Source organism: Podospora pseudopauciseta, chromosome 3 (assembly GCF_035222475.1).
Source record: "Podospora pseudopauciseta strain CBS 411.78 chromosome 3, whole genome shotgun sequence".
In the NCBI taxonomy this organism is placed as follows: domain Eukaryota; kingdom Fungi; phylum Ascomycota; class Sordariomycetes; order Sordariales; family Podosporaceae; genus Podospora; species Podospora pseudopauciseta.
In genome coordinates this window covers 1750035-1772615 of record NC_085893.1, presented here as the reverse complement: position 1 = coordinate 1772615, position 22581 = coordinate 1750035, and the positions used below count along the sequence as shown (strand labels likewise).

The window sequence follows — 22581 nt, the reverse complement described above, 5'->3', positions numbered from 1 at the left end:
GCATGATGCTGCTTGCATGATGCTGCTTGCATATTTCGGAAGGGAAGCAGCAAGCAGGTAGGAGCATGAATGAGCACATTTCTTGCGAAATGTGATCGGAAAACTCCCTTTTGCCAAGAGGAAAGTGAATGCATGTTGAATCCTTCACGGAGTCCTTGACGGAAGCTACTTTTTTGGACAAGAGATGGACGAGGTTAAAAGAGAAAGGGGAGGTGGTGAACCTTGATGTCCAGGGTTAAGGGAAAGAAGAAGAGGAAGAAGAGGGATTGGGTAACCCTCACGATGAATGATGACACAACAAGCTCGTTATCTTATCTATGCCCCTCACCACCACCACCACCACCACCATGGATCTTGGATGGATATCCCGAAGCTACCCCTCCTCCCTCCTCCTCAAATCGGAGAAAGAGGCCAAGACGGAAAAGGGGGGGGAGGGTCCAAGAGGGGTGGATATCAACGGCGGCTTTTGCAGGAGCAGTCAATTGAAGTTTAAACTTTTTCATTTTCACAACCAATCCAACTTTCCCAAGTGACAACTGTGAGAAACCAACAACATCAAAATGTCCCACCAACACACCCACGACGGCGTCCACTTCCACGCCTCCCACGACCACGCCGTCTCCTTCTCCGCAGCAGACCACGGCCACTCCCACGAGATCCTCGACGGCCCCGGCTCCTACCACGGCCGCGAAATGCCCATCACCGAAGGCCGCAACTGGGCCGACCGCGCCTTCACAATCGGCATCGGCGGGTACGCTTCCCATCCCCCCTTTATCCCCCCTCTCTATATACTAACCCCCTTTTTATAGCCCCGTAGGATCAGGCAAAACAGCCCTCATGCTCTCCCTCTCCCGCCACCTCCGCTCTTCCTACTCCCTCGCGGCGGTAACAAACGACATCTTCACCCGCGAAGACGCAGAGTTCCTTACCCGAAACAAAGCCCTCCCCGCCCCCCGCATCCGCGCAATCGAGACCGGCGGCTGCCCCCACGCCGCCGTCCGCGAGGACATCTCGGCCAACCTCGCCGCCCTCGAGGACCTCCACGCCCAATTCGACACCGACCTCCTCCTCATCGAGTCCGGGGGCGACAACCTCGCCGCTAACTACTCCCGTGAACTCGCCGATTACATCATCTACGTCATCGACGTCAGCGGCGGCGACAAGATCCCGCGGAAGGGAGGCCCCGGCATCACACAGAGTGACTTGTTGGTCGTCAACAAGACCGATCTCGCCGAGATTGTCGGCGCGGATTTGGATGTCATGGACAGGGACGCGAGGAAGATGAGGGAGGGGGGGCCGACGGTCTTCGCGCAGGTCAAGAAGGGGGTCGGGGTGGAGCATATTGTTGACTTGATCTTGAGTGCTTGGAGGGCGAGCGGGGCCGAGGAGCAGAGGAGGAGTGTTGGCGGCCCAAGGCCGACGCCTGGGTTGGAGGAATTGGAGTAGACGAGGCATATGTAAACAGAAAGATGAGATGGCAAAATATGAAAAAGAACAAGAACAAAAATCTTTTCATTAATCCCCACCCCAAAAACGCCGTCATGAAAAGACCCTCTGTCAGGAGGGTATATATCTAACCACCTACTCAGCATCCGCATCCATAGCATCATCCTCCACCAAGTCAGGCACCTGCTCAGGGTCAAGCAGCAGCCCCCTCAACGGCTCCGCAGGACGAGGCCACACCCGCTTGTACAAGCTGACACCGACCGAGTCCTGGGGGTTGATCCGCCCGTCAAACGTCGCCTTGAAGTACCCGTGAGTACCGAGGGGCTCCTTGATGAAACCGGTGCGGCCTCTCTTGGTCCACATGGGCAGCGCCTTGAACCATTCCACGTCTTCTCTGTTGAAGAACATGTACCGGACGGTAACGATCTTCTTGTGGATGTGGTATGGGTGACCGGTGAGAATTGCCCTCTTGGCAATGACACGGGAGGTAGACGGGGGCATGGTGGTACCCGTGGCCACCAGCTTCAGCGGCAGATCCGACTCGTCGTCGTGGGGAGTCTCCTCGCCAGGAACGATTCTCTTGTAAAAAAGAGCCGGCATGGAACCCCACGCGACAGGACCCATAAAGGTCGCCACGGCCGACTGTCCGGGGTGAATGTACCGGCAGTACTTGTGGACGTCGTTGGGAGTGGCGCCGCCCTGAGAAAACAAGGGCTTGATGACGAACCTCCTTGGGCCGTACTGAACAACCAACTCCTCCTTTGACTTGATGGGCGCTGTGGCATCCGCAGGGAGGTTGATGAGAATGTTCATGGCGGTCCGCTTGTGCTCGTGCCTCAACAGAGAAACAAGAGCGAGCGGTCGGCCTGAGCTGTGAGAAGCCCGAACCTCTGATGGCACGCCTCTGAGGTGGACGTGAACACGAGTGCCAGGGGCAACACCGCCAACCAGAGCTTCTCTAGCCGATCTGATGCGGGTCGCCTGGTAGTCTTGAATTTGAAGTAACCTTCTCCACTCCTCCGGCTCGTGCGCGCGATCCTCCTCTTCTACCCAAGGACTCGTCCTCAGGCTCTTGAGACCTCTGTACTTGGCCAGTCTTTCCCGGGCGAGAACATTGGGGTGGAGCTCGATCTCATCCGGGAACTCCAAGTCGTCCTCGGCCTCGGACCGCTTCTGCTTGCGATAGGCCTCCAGCCCCATAGCGTCCTCATCCTCGTCGGGCTCGACGAACGCTACCGACTTGGCGTATTCTGTTGGCGCGCCCTCGGTCATGGCAACGTCTCCAGCAGCACCCTCGATGCCGTCCTCTGGTCTCGCTGGCTCCTCCTCTAGCGCATCCTCCATCTCGAAATCCTCGAGGTCTGATCCATCCTCTGACTCCTCACCGCCGTCCAAGAACCAGGCGGCCTGGTACTTGGAAGTGCCCTTGGGCACCTTTTTGGGCATTTGGAGCGCAATAACTTGGTCGTCGTCAGAGAAATAATGGTGCTCGTCCAGCAAAACTCCCTTCTTCTGCTCAGGCACGGCGGAAGCGGTATCCATATCGTCGTCCTCCATGTTGACCTCTTCCGGTGCAAGCTCGGCAAGCTCATCCTGGTCCTCGGTAGGAGCGTCCAAAGCGTCTCCCTCCGCTCCGCCGACAGCCATACCCTCAGGTTTCCGGGCCGCAAGCGGTGCAGCGGTGATCTTTTCGATTTGGAATGTTCCCCAATCCCCAACCTGAACCAGTCTGTCCGCCTTGAGACCCTTGCCCCTGACCACACCGGTGACAACCGTGGACTCGCCGCTAAAGTTGACATCCTCCACCAACATCCAACTCCGCTCATCTCTCCACCTGATACCCTTTGGCGTGGTGTTGCACAGCGAGCGCATCAAGTTGGCGCATTCCTGGCGGTTGTCGAGGCTGCAAAGCTTCTCCTGTTCGGGGTGGAAATGGGTGATGTATGATTTGAGGGAAGAGATGACCGACAACCTCTGCTTCGCGGCTTCGATCTTGTTGAGGCCCTGGATGACGGTAAACAGGGTGGACATGCCCTGGCTTTCGACGCTGCGAATGATGAGCTCTCCCAGGGGGTCAACCTCGTGCTCGGCCGAGAGGATCAGAACGACGAAATCGGCTACCCGAGCGGCGTCCAAGCATGCGGTAAGGTCCCTGGTTACAGGGAAATACTGCAGCTTCTGCTTGAATCTAGTGACGGGCACCCGGAAGCATCCCTCCTTGATCTCAGCCTCGGCTTCTACGCTCTCGTTCAAGGCCTTGATGGCAGCGACAGCGTCGCCATCCACACACAGGGGGATAACGGCAACATTGCGCGGCGCACCGTCCTTGCCGGCGAAGACCGAAGTCTCCCTGGCATGTTCCCTAGCCTTCTCCTGCTGCCTCTGTTTCGCACGGTTCTTTCGGTCGAGTTTAGACATGGCTTGCTGGTGGATCGTCTTGCGCTGTCCGGGTTCGATTCTGCCTGTTGGTTCGGAAATGTCAGCCAACGGCCCGACTGTTGCAAACTATATTCTCCAAAGTCCTCTGTTCTGTGCAGCCCATTCATTGCCCCTTTTAGACCCCAATCCCCCATGGTTCCCCGAGCACGGCGTGACTCATACCTTTGGCAGCATCCCGAAGCTGACCCTTGGTTGCCTTTCGCGATTTGAAGCCCTTGTTCTGCTGCTTGGTAGTCGGGCGGTGGGAATGGCCCGTGGCCACGGCGCCAGGCATCTTTGCGTCGCTGCCGGCTTTGAATCGAAAGGGAAGAGACGCCACTTTGTCGTACTTTTGAATCGTCTGTTGTTTTTCGTAGAACTTGGAACTGAATTATTGCCCGTATTGCAGAGTGAGACGAGGGGTGGTGATGATGGCGGGGCACATCTTTTTTCGACCTTGTGGGCATATCTTATCAGTCGCATTGTGCGACCAATCAGATAACCTTTCCCCAACTTTTCAGTGGGCCCCCTGCCAAAAAAAGTTCCAAACAGCAACTGAGCAACCGGGCGCTGCTCTAGGTTGGGGAGTTCTCTTTCTTTCCTGCCCATTCATTTATCACACAATTCCAGCCAGCCAAAGATGGAGGTAGACACCGTCGACGCGCCCTTCACAAGGGTATCACAGCCCAGCAACGGTCAGCTCGCCGTCAGGAAACCACGAACCGAACTCAAATCAAAGTCCGAGATTGCAAAGGCCCGCCGCCAAAGAGATGCGCAAAAGGCCTACGGTCGCGGTCGCGGAATCGACGTCAAGACCGTCAGGGACAAGAAGTTACGGCGGAACCTCAGCACACTCGAGAACAAGTACAAGGAGGCGGCATACAAAGCCAAGGAAGCAGAGATCTTGCTGGAGAACACAGCTGGCTTTATCGAGCCAGAGACGGAGCTGGAAAGGACATACAAGGTTCGCCAGGACGACATTCAGAAAAATGTCGCCATTGAGGTGGCGCAAAAGGGGTTCGAGCTGAAGCTCAACGAGTTGGGGCCATATGTTTGCGAATACAGCAGGAATGGTCGAGACTTGATCCTGGCGGGGAGGAAAGGCCATGTCGCGACGATGGACTGGCGAGACGGAAAACTGGGCTGTGAGCTTCAGCTGATGGAGACGGTTCGCGATGCGAGGTTCTTGCACAACAACCAGTTCTTCGCCGTCGCGCAGAAGAAGTATGTGTACATCTACGACTCGCAGGGTGTTGAGCTTCACTGCCTGAAGAAGCACGTCGAGGTGTCGCATATGGAGTTTCTGCCGTACCACTTCTTGCTGGCGACATTGGTAAGCGCAAAACAGCTTTCTCGGGGGCTGATCGCTTTTGTAGCTGACACTTTCCCAGGGCATCAACGGTTCCCTCAAATACCAAGACACCTCGACCGGTCAAATCGTCTCCGAAATATCGACCAGACAAGGCACCCCCGTCTCCCTCACCCACAACCCCTACAACGCCATTCTTCACGTCGGCCAGCAAAACGGCACCGTCACATTATGGTCGCCAAACTCGAGCGAACCCCTCGTGAAACTTCTTGCCCACCGCGGGCCCGTGCGATCCGTCGCCGTAGACCGCGAAGGTCGCTACATGGTATCGGCAGGTCAGGACAACAGGATGTGCATCTGGGACGTTCGCAACTTCAAGGAGTCCGTCTCGTCGTATTTCACCCGGTCGCCAGCCACCTCGGTCGCCATCTCAGACACGGGCTTGACCGCGGTCGGCTGGAACACCCACACCACCATCTGGCGCGGCCTCTTTGACAAGAACAAGCCCGTCCAAGAAAAGGTCCAGTCACCCTACATGACCTGGGGCGGCGAAGGCCACAAGGTCGAGCGCGTCCGGTGGTGCCCCTTTGAGGATGTTCTTGGTGTAGGCCACACGGAAGGGTTCTCGTCACTGATCGTCCCGGGCGCCGGCGAGCCCAACTATGACGCTCTGGAAGTCAACCCCTTCGAGACGAAGAAGCAGAGGCAGGAAGGCGAGGTCAAGGCTCTGCTGAACAAGCTCAAGCCCGAGATGATTGCGCTCGACCCCAACTTCATCGGCAAGCTGGATTTGCGATCGGAGCAGCAGAGGAAGGCGGACAGGGACCTGGATGCGGCGCCGGTGGATGTGGTGGAGGAGATGAAGAACAGGGCTAGGGGCAAGAACACGGCGCTGAAGAAGTATCTGAGGAAGCAGAAGAAGAAGAACATTATTGATGACAAGAGGCTGAAGGTGGAGGAGGCCATCAAGGAGATGCAGGAGAGGAAGGATGAGAAGTTTAAGGATAGGCAGGAGCAGCTGGGGCCGAGTCTGGCGAGGTTTGCGAGGAAGGATTAGAGACGGTGGGGGGGTTGTGGTGATGATACCCGGTTATGAAGTAATAGCAAGATGTGTTGATGCTGCATGTGTCTGGGAAACCGTCTGTATGCCATTTTTGTATTGGAGATTGCCCAGCGCTTTTTCATGCTTTCCAAATCTAACTAACCATGGAACTCCCGCTTGCCCGTTGTTGTCTATACACCCTTTTCATATCTTACACCCTCAGCTTACAAAAGCTTCAGCCCGCCGGTAACACCATCCACCTCGCTCTTTGGCGCGGGCCCAACACCAAGAACAGTCAAACTCCCACTCTCAATCTGTGTCCTCCCCGCATCGGCAATCACCTCAGCCGTAATCCCCAAGCTCCTCGCCGTCCCCTGCAGCAATAAAAGCTCCTCCTCACTCTTGACCTGAACCGCAATCTTGGCCTGCCCGCGCCGCTCCCACGCCTTGAGGATCTGTGCCGCCTTTCCGTTTGGGTCTTTGGAGGCAGCTTTGCTCAACGTCTTGTAGCAAGCCAGCGTTGCGTGGCCAGCCTGGGCAGCAATTTTCCCTATTTTGTTTTTGTTTTGTCAATCACCCCCACCCCATTATATCAGGCATAGTAGTATAGTAGTAGTAGTACGCACCCTTCGTCATGCCCAAGTCAGTTCTCACCACCAGCACAAGCTTGCACTCCTCGGTTATCGGTTGAGAAGTGCTGGCGCGCAATCCCTGTTTTTTGTCTGCCTCAAAACCGTTGGACCAGTTGGGGGCGTGGTCGAGGATTGTGTCTTCCTCGTCAATGTCGCTTTCTTCTGATTCCACGGGATCTTTCCATTGGGCTTCGCGCTCGTGGCGGAGGGAGGGGGGGATGAGGTGGCCGGTTAGGGAGTAGACACCTAACAAAAAGCCGGAGATGAAGGTTATTATCGATGTTGTTAGGACGGTTGTGGAGGAGAGAAGGGTTGGGTCTTCTGCTGGCATGGTAGCGAGGATTGTGGTGATACTGGAGATGGATCGTCGGGGGGAAATAGATGGAATATGGGATCGGGGGAGCGGTGAAAACGGGAGTGGTCGTGTCGTTGGTACTCGTAGAATGGTTGCTGTCCGTATGACGTTCATGTGCTGTTGGTATGGGAAATTTGGAAATCGGGGGATTTGTTTGATCTGCTAGCGACTAGCGCGCGGGCAGGCAAGGGGAGAAAATGCCCGGGGCGGTAAGTTCCGGATTGGGGCGGTACGGGTAATTACTGTAGTATGGTATTGTTACGCCGCAGGTTGATGGCCCTTCAGGGTGTAAGTGAGGTGAGCTTATTCTCACAGGTCATTTTCACTGATTCATGAGGTTTTTCCGCTTTTTTCATAGACGTTTCTCTCATGTAGGTGTTTTTGTTAATTTTTGGACAAAACACAACCGAAACGCCATCCCAAAACTGCTTTCTACCGGCCACTATTGTGAGCAGCGAGTTGATCACCGTTACACAACCCACCCTCAACCTCGACCTCACCCAACTCACTCACCATCTCACTTCCAACAACCCATCTGTCTTCACATATCAAGGCAATCTTCTCTCCACCACCCACCATGCCCCTCCCCCCAGCTCAAAAATCCCTCCTCGTCTCCCTCTCCGGCCCCTCCTCCTCAGGCAAAACAACGCTCGCCCGCCTCCTCCGCGACCTCCTCCCAAACACCTTCATCCTCCACGAAGACGACTTCTACAAGCCCGAATCCCTCCTCCCCTTTCGTTCCGGTCATCGAGACTGGGACTGCCCCGAAGCAATCGACCTCCCTGCCCTAACCAACGCCCTCACTTACATAAAATCCACCGGAGAATTCCCCGTACGCCCTTCCCCTTCCCCTTCCCCCCATGTTTACTAACCCCTTTCTTAGCCCTTCATCAACTCAAAGGAAGACCAAAACACCCTCGGCGCCTGCCCCGCCTCCCCGTCCCACATCAACCTCGCCAAGGCCATCATCGCCAGCTCATCCCTCCACTCACTCCTCAAACACGCCAAGATCTGTATCCTGGATGGGTTTTTATTGTATTCACAGGCCGAGGAGTTCAAGCCTATCCTTGAGCTGATTGACGTCAAGCTTTTTTTACTGGCGTCAGAGGAGAAGGCGGTAGCAAGGAGGAAGGCGAGGGATGGGTATGTCACCCTCGAAGGGTTCTGGAAGGATCCGGAGGGGTATGTGGAGGAGGTTGTGTGGCCTAATTATGTGGAGCAGCATGGGTATTTGTTTGTGGACGGGGATGTCAAAAGGGGGAGGTTAGACAGAAAGGTGTTGGAGAGGGAGGGGATATTGGCTATGGGGGATGGGCATGGGCATGGGGAGGGGTTTGGGGAGGTGTTGGTTTGGGCTGTGGGTGAGGTGGTTAATAGGCTGGAGGGGTTTCTGGGAGGGGAGGGGGGGCGGGGGGAGAATGAGGGTGAGTAAATGTGATCATGATAGATAAAAGGCACATGTACCAACGTGATGTTCAAAGTCTTTTCGTTGCGGTTATTGAATCCAGCGGAGTTTGACCCATCAACGCACCTCTATTATCTACACACTTCACCCACAAACACACACACCTAAGAACTGCAGCTACACTGCATCGCCCTCCCGCCCCTCGGCACATCCCCCGTCCACCTCTTCTCCTCGTCCGCGTCACCCTCATACACCACCCCGTCAAACTCCTTTCCATGCCACGAGTCCTCAAACGGATACGTAGCCATGTGGATAGCCCTCTTCAGCACGTCTCTCTCCCCCTCCTTCTCGACCCGTCTGATCAGCTCATCCATGATCCACCCCCTCGGCGTAAAATTAGGGTTGACCGCCTTCATCGCCCTGATCCTCTCCTCATCCTTCCCCTCACCCCAGTCCTCCACCACCCTCTCCTTCCAAAACGCAAGCCAATCAGCAACCTTTTCAAGGTCGTCGCTGCTCGTCTCACTCAACCCGTCCCGATAAAAAAACACCTTTGCCTGCTCCGTCCTCCCCTCCTCACTCTCCAGATCAGCCACCTTGACACTCGACAACCTCCTAAAAAACAAATTAAAATCCAGCTCCGACGCCTCCATAGCATCCAGCAGCGGACTGAACAACCCATCAAAATCATCCTCCTTCACCCCCCTCAACCCCAACCTCTCACTCATCAGCCTCTTGTACTCGCCCAAAAACACCTGCTTATACTCCTCCCCCGCCTGTTCGATAACCTTCTCCGCCCTCCCCACCATCTCCTTCTCCATCTCCTCCCCCACCACGCCCTTTTCAACATATTCCTCATCATCAACCCTCTCCCCAATCCCCATCATCTCCCCCAACGCCTCCCCCAACCTCACCAAGTTCCACCATATAATCGTCGGCTGGTTCCTATAGCTGTACCGCAACATGTGATCATCATGATTAGGCGTATAACTCGGGTCAAAAACATCCATAAACGCATACGGTCCGAAATCCATCGACAACCCAAAGATACTTGTGTTGTCAGTGTTCAAAACCCCGTTCATAAACCCGTACGCCTGCCACTTGGCCACAGTAGCTGCATTGCGACGGACAATGGCGCGGTAGAGGCGGGAATACCGGTTTTGCTCCTCCCCTTTTGGTCCCTCCACTGTTTCCTTTTTCACGCCAGTCTTCGGCTCGGTTTGTCCCTCTTCTAACCTGGCGGGGAGGTTCTCCCAGCCAGAGTAAACATGCTGAGCGACAACATCAGCCAAAACCCTCATATTGCCCCTCTCCCCCCTCGCCCTCAACAAATCAAAATTCCCTAGCCTGATCCACGTCTCTGCAAACCTGACCACGATCGCCCCTGGCTCCATCCTTTCCCGTCTAACCCTCTCCTCAGGCAAAAGCGTCAAAGCCAGAGCGCGGGTGGTGGGAATGCCGAGGCCGTGGAGAGCCTCAGAGACGATGAACTCCCTTATACTACTCCTCAGCACCGCCTTTCCGTCGGCAAAGCGGGAGTAGGGCGTCATGCCCGCGCCTTTCAGCTGGACTTCGTATCTCTTTCCCGTCTGCTCGCTCGTTGTCTCAAACAAGCTGATAACCCGTCCATCACCCAACTGCCCGGCCCAGCTACCAAACTGGAAACCACCATAGTTTTGCGACCAGGGGTAGTTTCGATTCGATTCGTCCGTCTCGTCAAAATCCCAGAGCTTGTTACCGACTACCGTCTCGGCGAATTCAGGCGTGGTGGCCTCGGAAAGGGAGAGGTTTAGGGTTTTGAAGGCGGCGGGGGATATGGCGAGGAGTTGGTAGGTCGATTGGTGTTCTGGACGGACGTAGGTGAAGAGGCCGTTGCGGACTTGGCGGGGGGTGATTTCATCTCGGGGGGTGTTGTGAGACGAAAGGGGGGTGGGGTATAAGGGGTCTGGGGGGAGGAGGGAGGGGAGGGTCCAGGATTTGGGGAGGGATTTGAGGGGGAGGCCCCCAGGTTGGGAGGAGGAGCCCATGTTTGAGGGGAGGACTGAGAAGTTGCGGGAGATCAAGAAGGGGAGCTGGTTGAAGGTGGGATAGCGGAGGTGGGATGCGAGGGCTAGACAGCGGGATGCTGGTGCTGGGAAGCGCATAGGCGCGGCGCTGGTGAAATGGTTGAGGTTGGGGCTTACAAAGGTTTGAGGACTGTTTGTCTGAAGCAGAGCTGTGAGGGTGATGGCGAAAAAAAGCAAAAAAAAAAAAAAAAAGGGGGAGGGTTGTATAAGGCTGTGAAAGAAATGGCTTATCAATCAGCGATGGTTTGACATCGCGGGGCTGTCGCAGTGAGTGGCGGCTGTCAACGGCAAGTCGTTGAACGTCATGGAGGGTGGTACAAGGGTCTGTCTTGGCATAAGCACCCAATGCGAACCCGTGGAGAAACATATGTATGAATCATGGACTTTTGCAGAGTTCTGTCTTGAGGTGGCAATCTGATGAATTCTTTGATATGGGATTATGAGAATATCTCAGCTCTTGGCAACCGGCCAGGTCCAAACATGAAAGATGGCGTGCATTATCAGATCAAACCAACCCCAGACCCTATGACGCCATAGCCGATGGGATGACGCCCCGCATCTACTCCCGTGCCCCCCCCTCCCGCCGCTGCGGGGTGCCCCCGCTCCCGCCTTGCCGGGACCGAGGCCGGGATGGCACGCTGGTGCCGTTCTCTTGCAGCCATTTATTCGATTGGGAATTCGAATTCGACATTTAAGCCACATTCACGACATCGGAGTTAACCTGGTACTACCTATAGTGAGCGCTTATAAAACCCTCATCATCACCACCGAGACCACCCTCACAAACTCACAGATACCTCATAGCGTCCTACACCAAAATGAACTCCATCGAAGCCTCCCACGCCCCCGACGCCTCAGGCGCAACCCCCAAACAGCTCGACCACATCCCCAACCTCAGGCTCAGCGACGGCAACGAAATCCCCTTTGTAAGCCCCCTCCCTCCCATCATCTCACCTTCCCTCCCCTAACCATCTGTATAAAAGCTCGGCTACGGTCTCGGCACCGCAAACTTCAAACGCGGCGACAAGTCCAAGTTCAACGAAGATGTCGTCGCTGCCACCGTCACCGCCCTCAAGGCAGGGTACACCCACCTCGACGGCGCAGAAGCCTACGGCAACGAAAAAGAACTCGGCACCGCCATCCAAACCTCCGGCATCCCCCGCTCAACCCTCTTCATCACGACCAAAACCTCGTGCCGCCAAGGCGAAACAATCCAACAAGCCTTTGACCGCTCCCTCTCCAACCTTTCCCTCGATTACGTAGACCTCTACCTGATCCACTCCCCTTTCTTCGGCTCCCCTCTCTCCTCCCCTGAAGCCCTCCAGTCGGCTTGGGCAGAAATGGAAGCGATCAAAGACTCGGGCCGCGCCAAATCAATCGGCGTCTCCAACTTCCTCCCTCACCACCTGGAATCAATCCTCTCAACAGCCAAGCACCCCCCAGTGATCAACCAGGTCGAATACCACCCCTACCTCCAGCACGAAGACGATTTTGTCGATTTCCACAGGAGGCATAATATCGCCTTGGCGGCGTACGCCCCGCTGACGCCGATCACTAAAGCCCCGGGAGGCCCGGTGGATCAAGTCTATGAACGACTGGCAAACAAATACGGAGTGGGGGAGGGGGAGGTAGGGCTGAGGTGGGTGTTGGATCAGGGGATTGTCGCGTTGACAACGAGCAAAAGGGAGGAGAGACTGAAGGGGTGGTTGAGTAAGCTGCCGAAATTCAAACTCACTCCCAGAGAGGTGAAAGAGATAAGCGAGGCGGGGAAAGGGAGGCACTACAGGGGTTTTTGGAATAATAGGTTTGAGGAGGGCGATAGGCGGTAGGGGGTGGTTGGGGAAAGAAACTGTGTACAAAAGACCATGTTCGTGAAAGAATCAATGGGAAAGATATTGGAGTCTCAGCCAAAGAACTACATGCAGACTTGCCTAATCATATGTGTAAGTGGCTATACATGTTATTGTTATTGTTGTTGTTGTTGTTGTTGTTGTTGAAAAATATGGCGAAGTCTCAAAGCGGTTCTTCACCTGTTCGACGGGACGCATGTCAAATCAAGACTTTTCATAAGATGTAAAAGAAAATGCAATTTGTGTATGCAAAACTCTGCAATATATATACAATCCCCTCCTCCGACGACCCCTAAAAGGATTCCCAACCAACCCCCCCACACACAAAAAAAAAGAAGAAAAAAAGAGATATCCAATAGATATATATGATGACAACAAGAAGAAGACTCGATCCCACCCCCGATTATGCATGTTTTCCCTTTTTTTGTTCTTTATCCCCCCTCTTCTATTCCTATCCCTCCTATCCCATCCAAATCTATCGCACCACTCCCGAAGCAATTTACCTCCAGTTATCCCACCGATTCTGAACATCGCAAGTAGCCCCCGGCACGCTAAAAGCCCTATTGTCACCCCCCTCCCAGCTAACACCGGCAACACCGTTCGTGATGCGGATGTACTTGTACTGAACACTGCTACCGGCCTGGATAGGCAGAGTGATAGACCACAACGGGTCCCCAGAGGTGTACTTGGACGCGGAAAGCGGAACAGCCTTGTTGACGTCCCAGCTGCCGAGCTCGGGAACGTTGCCGACAACCTTGATCACCTGGCCCCAGGAAGTAGAAGCGCGCTCGTTGAACGTGACAAAGACCTTCTCGGGGTTGGTGCAGCCGGTGGGAACAGCGGTGATCTGCTCGACGGGGGCGTTGGCGGCGGGGGTGAGGTTGGAGGGGAAGACGGGCGTGGGGGGGAGGTTGTAGTTGCCGGCAACCTCAAACTTTTGGCACTGTCCGGCGGGGAGGGCGGTGGCCTGGCCGGCGCCCCAGCCGGTGGGGATGTAACCGTCACGGCGGGCGGTGGCGGTGAGGAAGGCGGAGTAGGACCAGGTGAGATCGGGGGCGGCGATGGGCTGGCCGGTGTTGCGGTCAATCTGCTCGTTCATGGCACCGTTGGAGTGGGCGTACTTGGAGGCGACCTCGATGAAGCCGTCGGCGTAGGCGGTGATGGCGGAGACGATCTGGTTGTAGGTGGCGGAGCCGGCGGCGTGGGTGCCGACGGTGGCGCTCGAGACGTGGTCGCGGAAGAAAGGAAGGGAGGTCTGGGTGATGGCGATGGAGCCCTGGGCCTTCCAGACGAGGAGAGCATCGTAGAGCTGCTCGGCGGCGGCAAAGGTGGCGAGGAACCAGGGGTTGCCATTGTAAAAGATATCCTCAGAGTAGCGGCCAACAGCGACGGCCTTGTTCTGGGCGATGCCGCGGTTGATGTTGTAGATGGAGCGGAAAGAGTCGACGACGACCTTGTGGTTGGAGAGCGCCCTGTCGGAGCAGGGCTGGAAAGTGTTGGCATCGCAGCCGGCGGAGGGGTCGAAGTTGTGGATGGAGGCGAGGATCGAGTTGGCGTCGCGGCCGCGGCGCCACTCACCACCGTTGATGTTGGAGACAACAAAACCCTCGCGAGCGTTCCAGAAAGACTGCTGGAAGCAGAGAACCTGAGGGGCGACGGCAGTGTAAGCACGGGTGGGCTTGCCGAGGACGGCGCCGAGCTGAGCACCCTCGACGAGGGCACGGTGGGTGCTGGCGATGGTGAAGAAGGAGGAGCCGGGAACCTCCTCCCAGAGGTCGAAACCGGTCTGGTTCCAGTATTGGGCCGAGTACTTGAGATCGTTCTCGATGGTGGGCCAGACCTGGGCGTTGGCAACAGCCTTGTGGCCGTTCTCAACGAGCCACTTGGCGTAGCGGATCAGGGCAATGGCACGGAGGGGAGGGCCATCGCGCTGGGGGCGGCCCCACTCGCCGGTGAACTCCTTGAGATCAACCATGAACTTGGGCTCACCAAGACCCTGGCCGTCGTTGAGACCACCGGCCGGGTTGCCGACACCCTGAAGCTTGGCCTGGGAGGAGACAAAGTTCTTGAGCTGGGTGTGGAGACCCTCGGTGTAGTTGCGGCGGAAGGCATCGGCAAGGCCCTTGTAGACGAGGGCGGCATCTCTGGTCCAGGTGTAGAAGTCTGTTGGTGTCTGTCAGCAAGTGCGAGTGATATCAGGGAACCAGTAAACTTACAGTCGGGGTCGGAGCGGGAAGGGCTGGCAACAACGACACCGGCGGGAACACCCTGGTTGCGAACAGCACAGCCATCGGGGCCGATGTTGCAGAGGAGCTTCTGCCAGGCGATGGGGGTCTCTCTGTTGATCCAGTCGTCGACGTTGCGCTTGAGGAGGTTGGCCTCACGACTCTCGACAGGTTCGGGCAGACCCATCACCGACTGAACGGCGCAGGCGCCCAGCAGGGCGAACTTGGACAAGGCATGCATGGTGGGAAGATATTCGTAGAGACCAGAGGCGTTCAGGTTCAGGTTCCAGGTCCAAGGGTTGATTGACTCGGAGGCTGCTGCTGGGATGAGGTCCTGGATGATGTTGGGAACGGCGAAGAGAGCCATGTTTACTTATACTTGGATCTTCAACGTGTGGTACCGGGAGGCTGCCGTGCTCGGGCCGGGGTCAAGCCAAGGACCGCCTCAACGCTCAGGGCGTCCACGGGCGTCCAAGCCGTTGGCACGGTGGAGCTGGCGAGGGAAGGGCCGACCTCAAGGTGTGAGCAAGATGGCTTCTCGGTGTTTCTCGTGCTCGGTGCTACGATGGCCAGAGCAGAGAGGCAGGGCCGGGAAGCAGGGGTAGGACCCAGGTTGCGGGAAGGTAAGTTGACAGTGTTGCAACGGAGCGTCTAGAGGCGGTTGAGCTACTGTGTATGCTATCATGCGTGTTCTATTCTCCAGGTCGGCCGGCTATCTGCTCTGAATGAGGGTTAACCGAGATACCAGGCACTTGACCACACTTCTTGGAAAAGCACCGATGTCTAGCCGGAGAGACCAGGGCCTGAAGACGTCACCAGCTTGGGCAGCCATGGCGGTGGACAAAGGGGATTGGTCGTCTTGATCAGTTTTACTGGGTCTGGCAGACTGCCGCGGCTTGTGGTGGTGAGCAGGGCGGTTGCATGAAGCACGGAGAACGCCCTTCAAAGCATGGAGATTGAAGAATCTCACTTACATGCAGTGTGGGGAGCATGGACTGGGGTACAGAATCGTATGGGGTATGGGGAGGATGCCAAATCGGGCCACCCGAGACAGGAGGAGGAGCACTAAACTCAGGCACCGTGCTTTTTCTCCCCTGCTGTCATCCAAAGTCTGTCGTCTATCTTGCTGTTGTAGATATGCAGGTGTGTGTATGTCTGTACCCGTGTACCCGTGTAGTATGTGCTTGATCTGGGTGGTAGCCTACATGATACGCAATCACCCTCTCTGATAGGGAGCATCTGATGGAGACGGCCTCTCTTCTCGAAAAATAGACGATATGCAGGTCATGGCTAGCCCAACGGTTGCGGTAGCGTCGGCCCCGCAATCGCAGATTCGAATCGGTCCGTCCGGCGGTTTCACGCCCTCCTCCCCCAGAGAGGAATCTGGAGGATGGTGAGGTCGCAGTGCCGTTCCCCGCATCGGCAGCCGGACGCCAGATTGTGGGGTCCCCGGCTTCCCCACGAGAAAGGAAGCTCGCACCGAAGCCTCACTTTAGAAAAAAAATCATCGTCACATGCCTCAGCCACAGATCGCCGCCAAGGAACAACTTCAGGCTCAGCTCTTGTCACGCCGAGAAAGGCCGAACGACACTTCGGGATTCAGAGCAAACATGAAGCCATCGTGATCGGTCCGTTTTCTTGGAAACTTGTGAATGGCTTCGGAGCAGCCTCCGAACGTGTTGCCAATCATGGAAACCCGCCGGAGATAACGGACAAGAATTCAAAGTAAAGAATCACATGATATCAAAATGTAGGTCGCTATGGTTTCCCCCAGCATCACAGACCGACGGTCTCTGCGAACGGCTTGGAATATAGCATCTCGTAAAATCAGTTTACACCCCGCTCAAGCGCCGCCGAAACGGCGCGAACAGAGCTGCCACAGACTTCGGTCAATCTTGGTTCCTGTCGGTAGAGCTGACATCATGGAGAGAAGATGGCATCCTTGGTAATACCGAGCTGCGCCAGCGCTGCGACTCTGACCACCCGAGGGCAGCAGAGGAACACTGGGCACAGGACCGTTGAAGAGAGAAAAAGGAAGAAGAGAAGTTGGAAAATCTCAGCTTGGCTTCACCTAAATACTGGCAAATTTTTGGTGGAGTGTGGCCCGTGCCCGCATGCAAATTTGCCAGCCTTGCTGTTTGTCTGCCCTATCTTATCAATCCGGCTCCACTTTGGAGCATGTCAGCCTCATCATGTCCAGCTTGGCTCGTCGCCTTGCCTTGGGCTTGCCTTGCCAATCAAGGTTGGTCCTCAATTTTATCAACTCCATCATCATTTTGCGCCATTAACAACAAAAATGGACGCTGCGTCGATAGAAGAGATCAACAAGGTCCGCCGGGCCATGGGCATGAAGCCCTTGCCTGTGCCTGGAGCAGCGCCACAGGAAGCAGCGAAAGAACCATCCCCAGACCCCGAGACTGGCGAGAAGGCGAGCACCCTCGAGATTCGCGAAGCAGAAGGATTCGAAAACTACAGAAAGGCGCAAGAAGCCGAAGAAGCGAAACGGAAACGCGCCGAGAAGCTTGCTGCGATCAAGAAGGCGCGTGAGCTGGCTCAGCGCAATGCGGTTCTGCAAGGCAAGGGCCTCGCAGACGACGATGACGAGCTCGACACCAAGTCCTGGCTGAAGAGCCAAAAGAAGCGACAAAAGAAAATCGAGGCGGAAGAGAAGGCCCGGGCAGAGAAGGAGGCAGCGGAAAGGAAGGCGGCTGAGCATACAGCTGCTGACTTGGCCGGTGTCAAGGTTGCGCACGACATGGCCAGCTTCCTGGATGGAGATGATCAGGTCCTCACATTGAAGGATACGGGTGTGCTGGAAGAGGAGGAAGGGGATGAGCTGGAGAACTCCGAGCTGAGGGAACGGGAGAAGCTGCAGGAGAGGCTAGATCTGAAAAAGAAGAAGCCAGTATACGACCCAAACGACATTGACGAGACGGGTCAGATTGGGATCCTGTCGCATTACGATGAGGAGATTCACGGAAAGAAGAAGAAGGCTTTCACACTGGGTGCAGTGGGGACGTCATCAGATTTGGCCGACATTCTTGCTCAAGCGCCAGTTCAGAAGAGAAGGCAACAGGTGGGGGATCTCGACACTCTTGGTAGGCACCACCTTCTTCATCCACAGCTTTCTGATCGCCACAACTAACAGAATCTCAACAGAGGACGCTCCTCCCCCAGTGTCAGACTACCTCGACGCCTCGGAGATCAAAGTCAAGAAGCCCAAGAAAAAGTCCAAGTCATCACGGCAGAAGAAGGATGACGACGACGTGCTATTCCCAGGGGACACGACCAACCTCGATAACGACATGGATATTGACGGCGGCGCCATCGCGTTCACGAAGAAGCGCAAAGTTATCACTGACGACTTTGCTGACGACGAGGACCTCCAAACCTCCCTCGCTCAACAAAGACGAGATGCCCTCAAGAAACGAAAAAAGACACGGCCAGAGGACATTGCCCGTCAGCTGAGGGAAACAACCAACGACCCCGATGACGCTCTCCCCTCTACAGAAAAGGCCGTTGTCATTGACGAGATCAGCGAGTTCGTCGACACGCTCCGCGCAAACAGGGACCAAGAGGAACAGCGCAGAAAGGCGCCCAAACCCAAGCTAGAAAACGGCTCCGCTGCGGTGACAGCGATGGAGGACGAGTCCTCGGATGAAGAAATGGCCGACGCCCACGATCCGCGCAATGAATACGAGCCTTCCTCCACACGCCGCACCACCACCCCCTTGGCCGACCTCCCTCTCGGCGTGGAAGAAGAAAAGACGGTCGCCCAAGGCATGGGTGCCACCCTCTCCCTCCTCCGCGACCGTCACCTCCTCGAAGAAGGCCAGGGCGCCGAAGCAGCCGAAAAGTTCCGTCAGCGCCAGAGATTTCTCGCCGAGCTCAACCGGCGCATGGCTCTTTTCGATGAAGAAACCCGCCTCCAGCGTGAGAAGGACCGTGAGAGCGAGCGGTTCAAGAGGATGTCAACAAAAGAGAAAGAGATGTGGCAGCAGCAGCAGAACAGCATCAGAGAAATGCACCAGAGCAGGGTTATTGATGCCTTGTATCGGGAGGGGTACAAGCCGGACGTGCAGCTGAGGTATATTGATGAGGATGGGAGGAGTCTGGGTCAGAAGGAGGCATTTAAGGAGTTGAGTCATCAGTTCCATGGGAAGGGGTCTGGGAAGGGGAAGACGGATAAGAAGCTGAAGAAGCTGGCGGAGGAGAAGAGGAGGATGGAGCAGAGCATTTTGGATGCGGGGCAGATTGTGGGGTTGGGGAGTGCGGCGAGGGATCAGGGGAAGAGGAGGAGGGAGGCGGGTGTGAGGTTGGCATAGATTCTGAAGGGTGGCCAACGGACATAAAGGTGCTTTACCCTTTCCCTGTTTCTGATGGACTTTGTTAATATCACGTATTTGTTATTTTGCTGACAGTGGTGCTTGATCTCAGTTGTGCGGTTCAGGGTGAGTTCCCAGTTGGATGATGTTGATGTGATTTGATGTGTCGTGAGGGCTTCATTGAGTTGTATGTGTTTGTTCAAGTGCTCAAGGTATGTGTAAACACATGAACGTTGAATTGATACTGTAAGAGTACATTTGTAAGTTTAACGTAGACAACTGGTTGAGGGTGTCTACATGAAATGAAAGGTCAACTGCCAGCTTTCCGGGATCACGACCAAGCCATGACTGAGCTCATTTTGGGAAGACCTGTTGGTATATCCATGGTCTTGATATTATAGTAGTTCAAATGTCAACATAGAACCTCAGGATATGACATATATTCGCCTGCCTCATCCGATCTTGATAAGCCTGGCTTGCTAGCACGGTACAAACGAATTTGTTATCAACGGGTGTTTGTACGAATATCACAAGACGATTAGTTGTAGACACAAAGACGGAAGATACAAAACCAACCTAGTCAACCTCGAGCATTGAGGGCGAGATGTGGCCAAGAACATCAATCTCTAACCTTGAATATGAGCACTTACAATTGTTGCAAAAAAAAAAAAAATTTAAATAAACAAATAAATGAAAAAATAAATAAAAAATTAAAAACTAAAAAAAAATAAAGAAATAAATAAAAAATAAAAGCCTTCCACAGCCCAGTCAGCCACTCAGCCCTCCTCTGCATATTTCACATCGCTTCCTTCCGCCGAGTTGCGGTGAAGTGGCGGGGTCACTAGGTGTGTCGTTGATGTTGTCTCGTGGCGGGGCAAATATCGAAGCTTCTCTTTCGACTTCACTAGATCGCACACCCCGTTTTCCAACAACAGCAACCGCAGAAACAAACCATTGCCGAGGTAATTATAATACGCCGCATTTAAAGCTGTTTGTACTTTTAACTAACCGAGTCACCAGAAAAGCCAGTATATGTAGCATTCCCTTCTCAAGAAAGCCTGCCAAAACATTATTCGACTCGACTTGATTCGACTCTGCAACCACCTCATCACCCATCATGGAGGGCTCCTTCGACCTCGGAGATCTGATGGACCTCGACCGCTCCTTCAAGCCGCCTGTCAAAGAGGAGAAGGAGAAGATCCTCCCGCTTAGGAACTTAGCTGGTCACATGTTCGTCCCCGTCAGTTTCGACCTCACCACAGCGACACCCCTGCAGGGCCGGATGCAGCGCCTGGAGCACATTCTCAAAAGTATCGAGTTTCACCGCCAGGGGTCGAGAGAGAATCTGTACTACATGTTTGATCGCGAGAAACAGCGGCTTATCAACGAGGCTGAAGAGGCCGAGAATAAGCTCGGTCAGGACTACCGCCCTGCTCTCACGCCGCAGGAGGAGGATTCCTTCTTGGCGAGTGTCAGCGCCCCGGCTGATCCGAATAAGGATTACAATGTCAAGTCGGAAGCTGTGCTGCCGTTGAAGCAGGCTATCAGGCCGGAGCCGGCGGACAAGCCGTTGCCGGTGAGGGAGAAGACGGTGAGGGACTTGATGTTTTTGATTGAGAGCTCGATCAGTGAGCTGGACAGCTTTGAGAATGCGATGAAGGGCATCAGGGACAAGTATGCGGTGTATGTGGAGAAGGAGGTGGAGAAGATGAGGGAGTTTGAGGTCAGGCCGGAGGAGAGGATGGGTGCTTAGAAGGCGACGGGTTCAACTGTTAACGGCGTCCGGGTTTCCGGGGGTGCTGTTGGGAGCGATAAGAGACACCGTGGATCGGGAGATCACTCATTGGATGTGTCTGGGACACCTTTGGCTTCGGGGGAGGAGAAAGATTTGGACTTGGCAAAGACATTTTCAGAACTGGCGAAGCAGGAGTCTTCGGCCACGAGACAGCAGGGCTTGATCACACCGAGACAGGTGTTGCTGCGATCAAAACATGTACCATCATCATCACCATTGTCAAAGATCACTTCGTTGACAGAGGATGAAACCTCGCTTTCGTCAAGCACAGCTACACCCTCGCCAGCACAGGCCTCGGCAGCACAGGCTTCATTGATGCCGGAACAAATCTCGCATCTGTCAAAGAAAGCCTCACCGTCGGCGGCACAGACTTCGTTGACGCAAAAGCAAATCTCGATTCGGTCGACGAAGACCCTACCCTTGACAACACCAGGTCCATTGATGACAAAAGTGGCCTCCATGCCGTCTAAAAAGGGTACATCTTCTACAACACAATCCCCCTTGCTGACAAAGACGCCTTCATCACCGTTTGAAACGGCGACAGCCTCACCCCGCTCAACAACGCCAGCTCCTCAGAGAACCATCCAGAACCACACCAACATCACTCCCCAATCTGGCAACAGCGGTCTTCCCCGAAAACAAACCTACATGTTGCCTACCGAATCCTCGACCAAAAAGAAGAGATCGATAAAGTCGTCCAGTCTCAAGCCTGTCGCCATCTCTCCCACTCCAGCTGTCCCTAGCCCTTCCAGCTTGTCTACACCGACGATGGTAACCACCCGACCCAACCTGCCTATCTCTAGCTGTTCGACGGGACTGGACAAACTCGGATCCCTCTCCATCAGCAACGACCTCCCCCAGAAGCGGTTGGCTGATGTTTTATCTCCGCAGCACAGTGGTGATGATGAAGCGGTTGGAAAGCGGTCGCCGGTGAAGAAGAGCAGACCGAGTATAGAGACAGCTAGTGGTGCTGAGACAGAAACACCACCACCAGGCACTGGCAGTTCAAGCAAGAAGAGGGTTGTCAAGAAGAGGGTTGTCAAGAAGAAGGGGATGCCTCCAAACTCGAACTGTTTGGCGACGATCTTTGCTAATGCGAGTAATGTTGTTGGGGAGGAGAGGGAAGGGGAGAAGAAGAAGGGGTATGAGACTTTGAGTCCGAGGGCGAGGAGGGCGGCGCAGGAGCGGCAATGGAGGGAGGTGAGGGAGGAGAGGGAGAGGGAGAGGGAGGAGGAGGAGGAGAGAAAGAGGGAGGTGGAAGGGAAACGAGGGTTTGGGAGGGAGGGGGGGAGGTTGTGTGGAGATAGATGAGAGGTTGTGTAGTTGAGGTTAAAGGGATGGGGGTATTTGTAGGGTTTGTGTGGATATAACGATGTTGGGATAAGGGGGGATGGGATTTGTGGGATGAATACTGTATATTGGACAGGCGAGTCTGGTGTTTGAGATTATAGAGAATTTTGGTAATTCTTGTAAAGAATTGAGGGCGTGATGATATTGCCTTTTTAAGGCCACGCCGAGTAAAATCATGGATTGGTGTTCTGCAAAATGCAGTTCACCGTGCCATTCACCATGCCAGGAAGCATTCCCGAACCATCACGCGCGATTCGATCAGTCCCCCGGGATAGGGAGAACTGAAAAGTCGATGTCTATGGGAAGCTATCACGGTCCCTCCACAGCTACGAAATGCCACTCTCGGGTCATCTGGCCTCAGAC

At 55.0% G+C, this 22581-nt stretch overlaps 11 protein-coding genes across 11 annotated transcripts; 6 read left to right on the top strand and 5 right to left on the bottom strand.

The window, feature by feature from the left end:
- The first annotated feature begins 142 nt into the window (after positions 1 to 142).
- Positions 143 to 1497, top strand: QC763_304980 (uncharacterized protein). Its single transcript, XM_062910947.1, has 2 exons — positions 143 to 751; positions 810 to 1497. Exons 1-2 carry the CDS (start codon positions 561 to 563, stop codon positions 1444 to 1446), a joined length of 828 nt encoding a protein of 275 aa, XP_062766934.1. The 5' UTR covers positions 143 to 560; the 3' UTR covers positions 1447 to 1497.
- An 84-nt stretch (positions 1498 to 1581) lies between these two features.
- On the bottom strand, positions 1582 to 4493 carry TSR1 (Ribosome biogenesis protein TSR1; the record flags this gene model as incomplete). The annotated part of the gene is made up of 2 exons (XM_062910946.1): positions 4048 to 4493; positions 1582 to 3908 (listed from the first exon to the last, which is right to left on the bottom strand). The coding sequence occupies exons 1-2, from the start codon at positions 4157 to 4159 to the stop codon at positions 1582 to 1584; spliced, it is 2439 nt and encodes an 812-aa protein (XP_062766933.1). The 5' UTR covers positions 4160 to 4493.
- Positions 4390 to 6297, top strand: utp7 (putative U3 small nucleolar RNA-associated protein 7). The gene is made up of 2 exons (XM_062910945.1): positions 4390 to 5197; positions 5256 to 6297. The coding sequence occupies exons 1-2, from the start codon at positions 4505 to 4507 to the stop codon at positions 6228 to 6230; spliced, it is 1668 nt and encodes a 555-aa protein (XP_062766932.1). The 5' UTR covers positions 4390 to 4504; the 3' UTR covers positions 6231 to 6297.
- Positions 6292 to 7679, bottom strand: QC763_304950 (uncharacterized protein). The gene is made up of 2 exons (XM_062910944.1): positions 6842 to 7679; positions 6292 to 6765 (listed from the first exon to the last, which is right to left on the bottom strand). Exons 1-2 carry the CDS (start codon positions 7314 to 7316, stop codon positions 6440 to 6442), a joined length of 801 nt encoding a protein of 266 aa, XP_062766931.1. The 5' UTR covers positions 7317 to 7679; the 3' UTR covers positions 6292 to 6439.
- Positions 7494 to 8671, top strand: NRK1 (ribosylnicotinamide kinase). Its single transcript, XM_062910943.1, has 2 exons — positions 7494 to 8034; positions 8086 to 8671. Exons 1-2 carry the CDS (start codon positions 7780 to 7782, stop codon positions 8632 to 8634), a joined length of 804 nt encoding a protein of 267 aa, XP_062766930.1. The 5' UTR covers positions 7494 to 7779; the 3' UTR covers positions 8635 to 8671.
- Positions 8672 to 8771: 100 nt separating this feature from the next.
- On the bottom strand, positions 8772 to 10751 carry QC763_304930 (uncharacterized protein; the record flags this gene model as incomplete). Its single annotated transcript, XM_062910942.1, has 1 exon — positions 8772 to 10751. The coding sequence occupies one exon, from the start codon at positions 10749 to 10751 to the stop codon at positions 8772 to 8774; it is 1980 nt and encodes a 659-aa protein (XP_062766929.1).
- Positions 10752 to 11145: 394 nt separating this feature from the next.
- Positions 11146 to 12565, top strand: QC763_304920 (uncharacterized protein). Its single transcript, XM_062910941.1, has 2 exons — positions 11146 to 11599; positions 11657 to 12565. Exons 1-2 carry the CDS (start codon positions 11492 to 11494, stop codon positions 12500 to 12502), a joined length of 954 nt encoding a protein of 317 aa, XP_062766928.1. The 5' UTR covers positions 11146 to 11491; the 3' UTR covers positions 12503 to 12565.
- A 457-nt stretch (positions 12566 to 13022) lies between these two features.
- On the bottom strand, positions 13023 to 15115 carry QC763_304910 (uncharacterized protein; the record flags this gene model as incomplete). The annotated part of the gene is given in 3 exon segments (XM_062910940.1): positions 13023 to 14363; positions 14379 to 14686; positions 14740 to 15115. 3 exon segments carry the CDS (start codon positions 15113 to 15115, stop codon positions 13023 to 13025), a joined length of 2025 nt encoding a protein of 674 aa, XP_062766927.1.
- Positions 15116 to 15135: 20 nt separating this feature from the next.
- QC763_0052390 (uncharacterized protein) lies at positions 15136 to 16760 on the bottom strand (the record flags this gene model as incomplete). The annotated part of the gene is made up of 2 exons (XM_062905776.1): positions 15723 to 16760; positions 15136 to 15399 (listed from the first exon to the last, which is right to left on the bottom strand). The coding sequence occupies exons 1-2, from the start codon at positions 15738 to 15740 to the stop codon at positions 15136 to 15138; spliced, it is 282 nt and encodes a 93-aa protein (XP_062766926.1). The 5' UTR covers positions 15741 to 16760.
- Positions 16682 to 19532, top strand: QC763_304900 (uncharacterized protein; the record flags this gene model as incomplete). The annotated part of the gene is made up of 3 exons (XM_062910939.1): positions 16682 to 17846; positions 17908 to 19102; positions 19186 to 19532. The coding sequence occupies 2 exons, from the start codon at positions 16682 to 16684 to the stop codon at positions 19071 to 19073; spliced, it is 2331 nt and encodes a 776-aa protein (XP_062766925.1). The 3' UTR covers positions 19074 to 19102; positions 19186 to 19532.
- Positions 19533 to 20190: 658 nt separating this feature from the next.
- Positions 20191 to 22179, top strand: QC763_304890 (uncharacterized protein; the record flags this gene model as incomplete). Its single annotated transcript, XM_062910938.1, is given in 3 exon segments — positions 20191 to 20760; positions 20827 to 21159; positions 21175 to 22179. The coding sequence occupies 3 exon segments, from the start codon at positions 20191 to 20193 to the stop codon at positions 22177 to 22179; spliced, it is 1908 nt and encodes a 635-aa protein (XP_062766924.1).
- Positions 22180 to 22581: the final 402 nt, after the last annotated feature.

Excerpts from the sequence above, each read along its gene's own strand:
- QC763_304980 (XM_062910947.1), top strand. The coding sequence starts at position 561 with ATGTCCCACCAACACACCCACGACGGCGTCCACTTCCACGCCTCCCAC. Across the intron at positions 752-809 it reads TTCACAATCGGCATCGGCGG|CCCCGTAGGATCAGGCAAAA; the intron begins GTACGCTTCCCA and ends CCCTTTTTATAG.
- utp7 (XM_062910945.1), top strand. The coding sequence starts at position 4,505 with ATGGAGGTAGACACCGTCGACGCGCCCTTCACAAGGGTATCACAGCCC. Across the intron at positions 5,198-5,255 it reads ACTTCTTGCTGGCGACATTG|GGCATCAACGGTTCCCTCAA; the intron begins GTAAGCGCAAAA and ends ACACTTTCCCAG.
- QC763_304950 (XM_062910944.1), bottom strand. The coding sequence starts at position 7,316 with ATGAACGTCATACGGACAGCAACCATTCTACGAGTACCAACGACACGA. Across the intron at positions 6,766-6,841 it reads TGACTTGGGCATGACGAAGG|GGAAAATTGCTGCCCAGGCT; the intron begins GTGCGTACTACT and ends AAAACAAAATAG.
- NRK1 (XM_062910943.1), top strand. The coding sequence starts at position 7,780 with ATGCCCCTCCCCCCAGCTCAAAAATCCCTCCTCGTCTCCCTCTCCGGC. Across the intron at positions 8,035-8,085 it reads AATCCACCGGAGAATTCCCC|CCCTTCATCAACTCAAAGGA; the intron begins GTACGCCCTTCC and ends CCCCTTTCTTAG.
- QC763_304920 (XM_062910941.1), top strand. The coding sequence starts at position 11,492 with ATGAACTCCATCGAAGCCTCCCACGCCCCCGACGCCTCAGGCGCAACC. Across the intron at positions 11,600-11,656 it reads ACGGCAACGAAATCCCCTTT|CTCGGCTACGGTCTCGGCAC; the intron begins GTAAGCCCCCTC and ends TCTGTATAAAAG.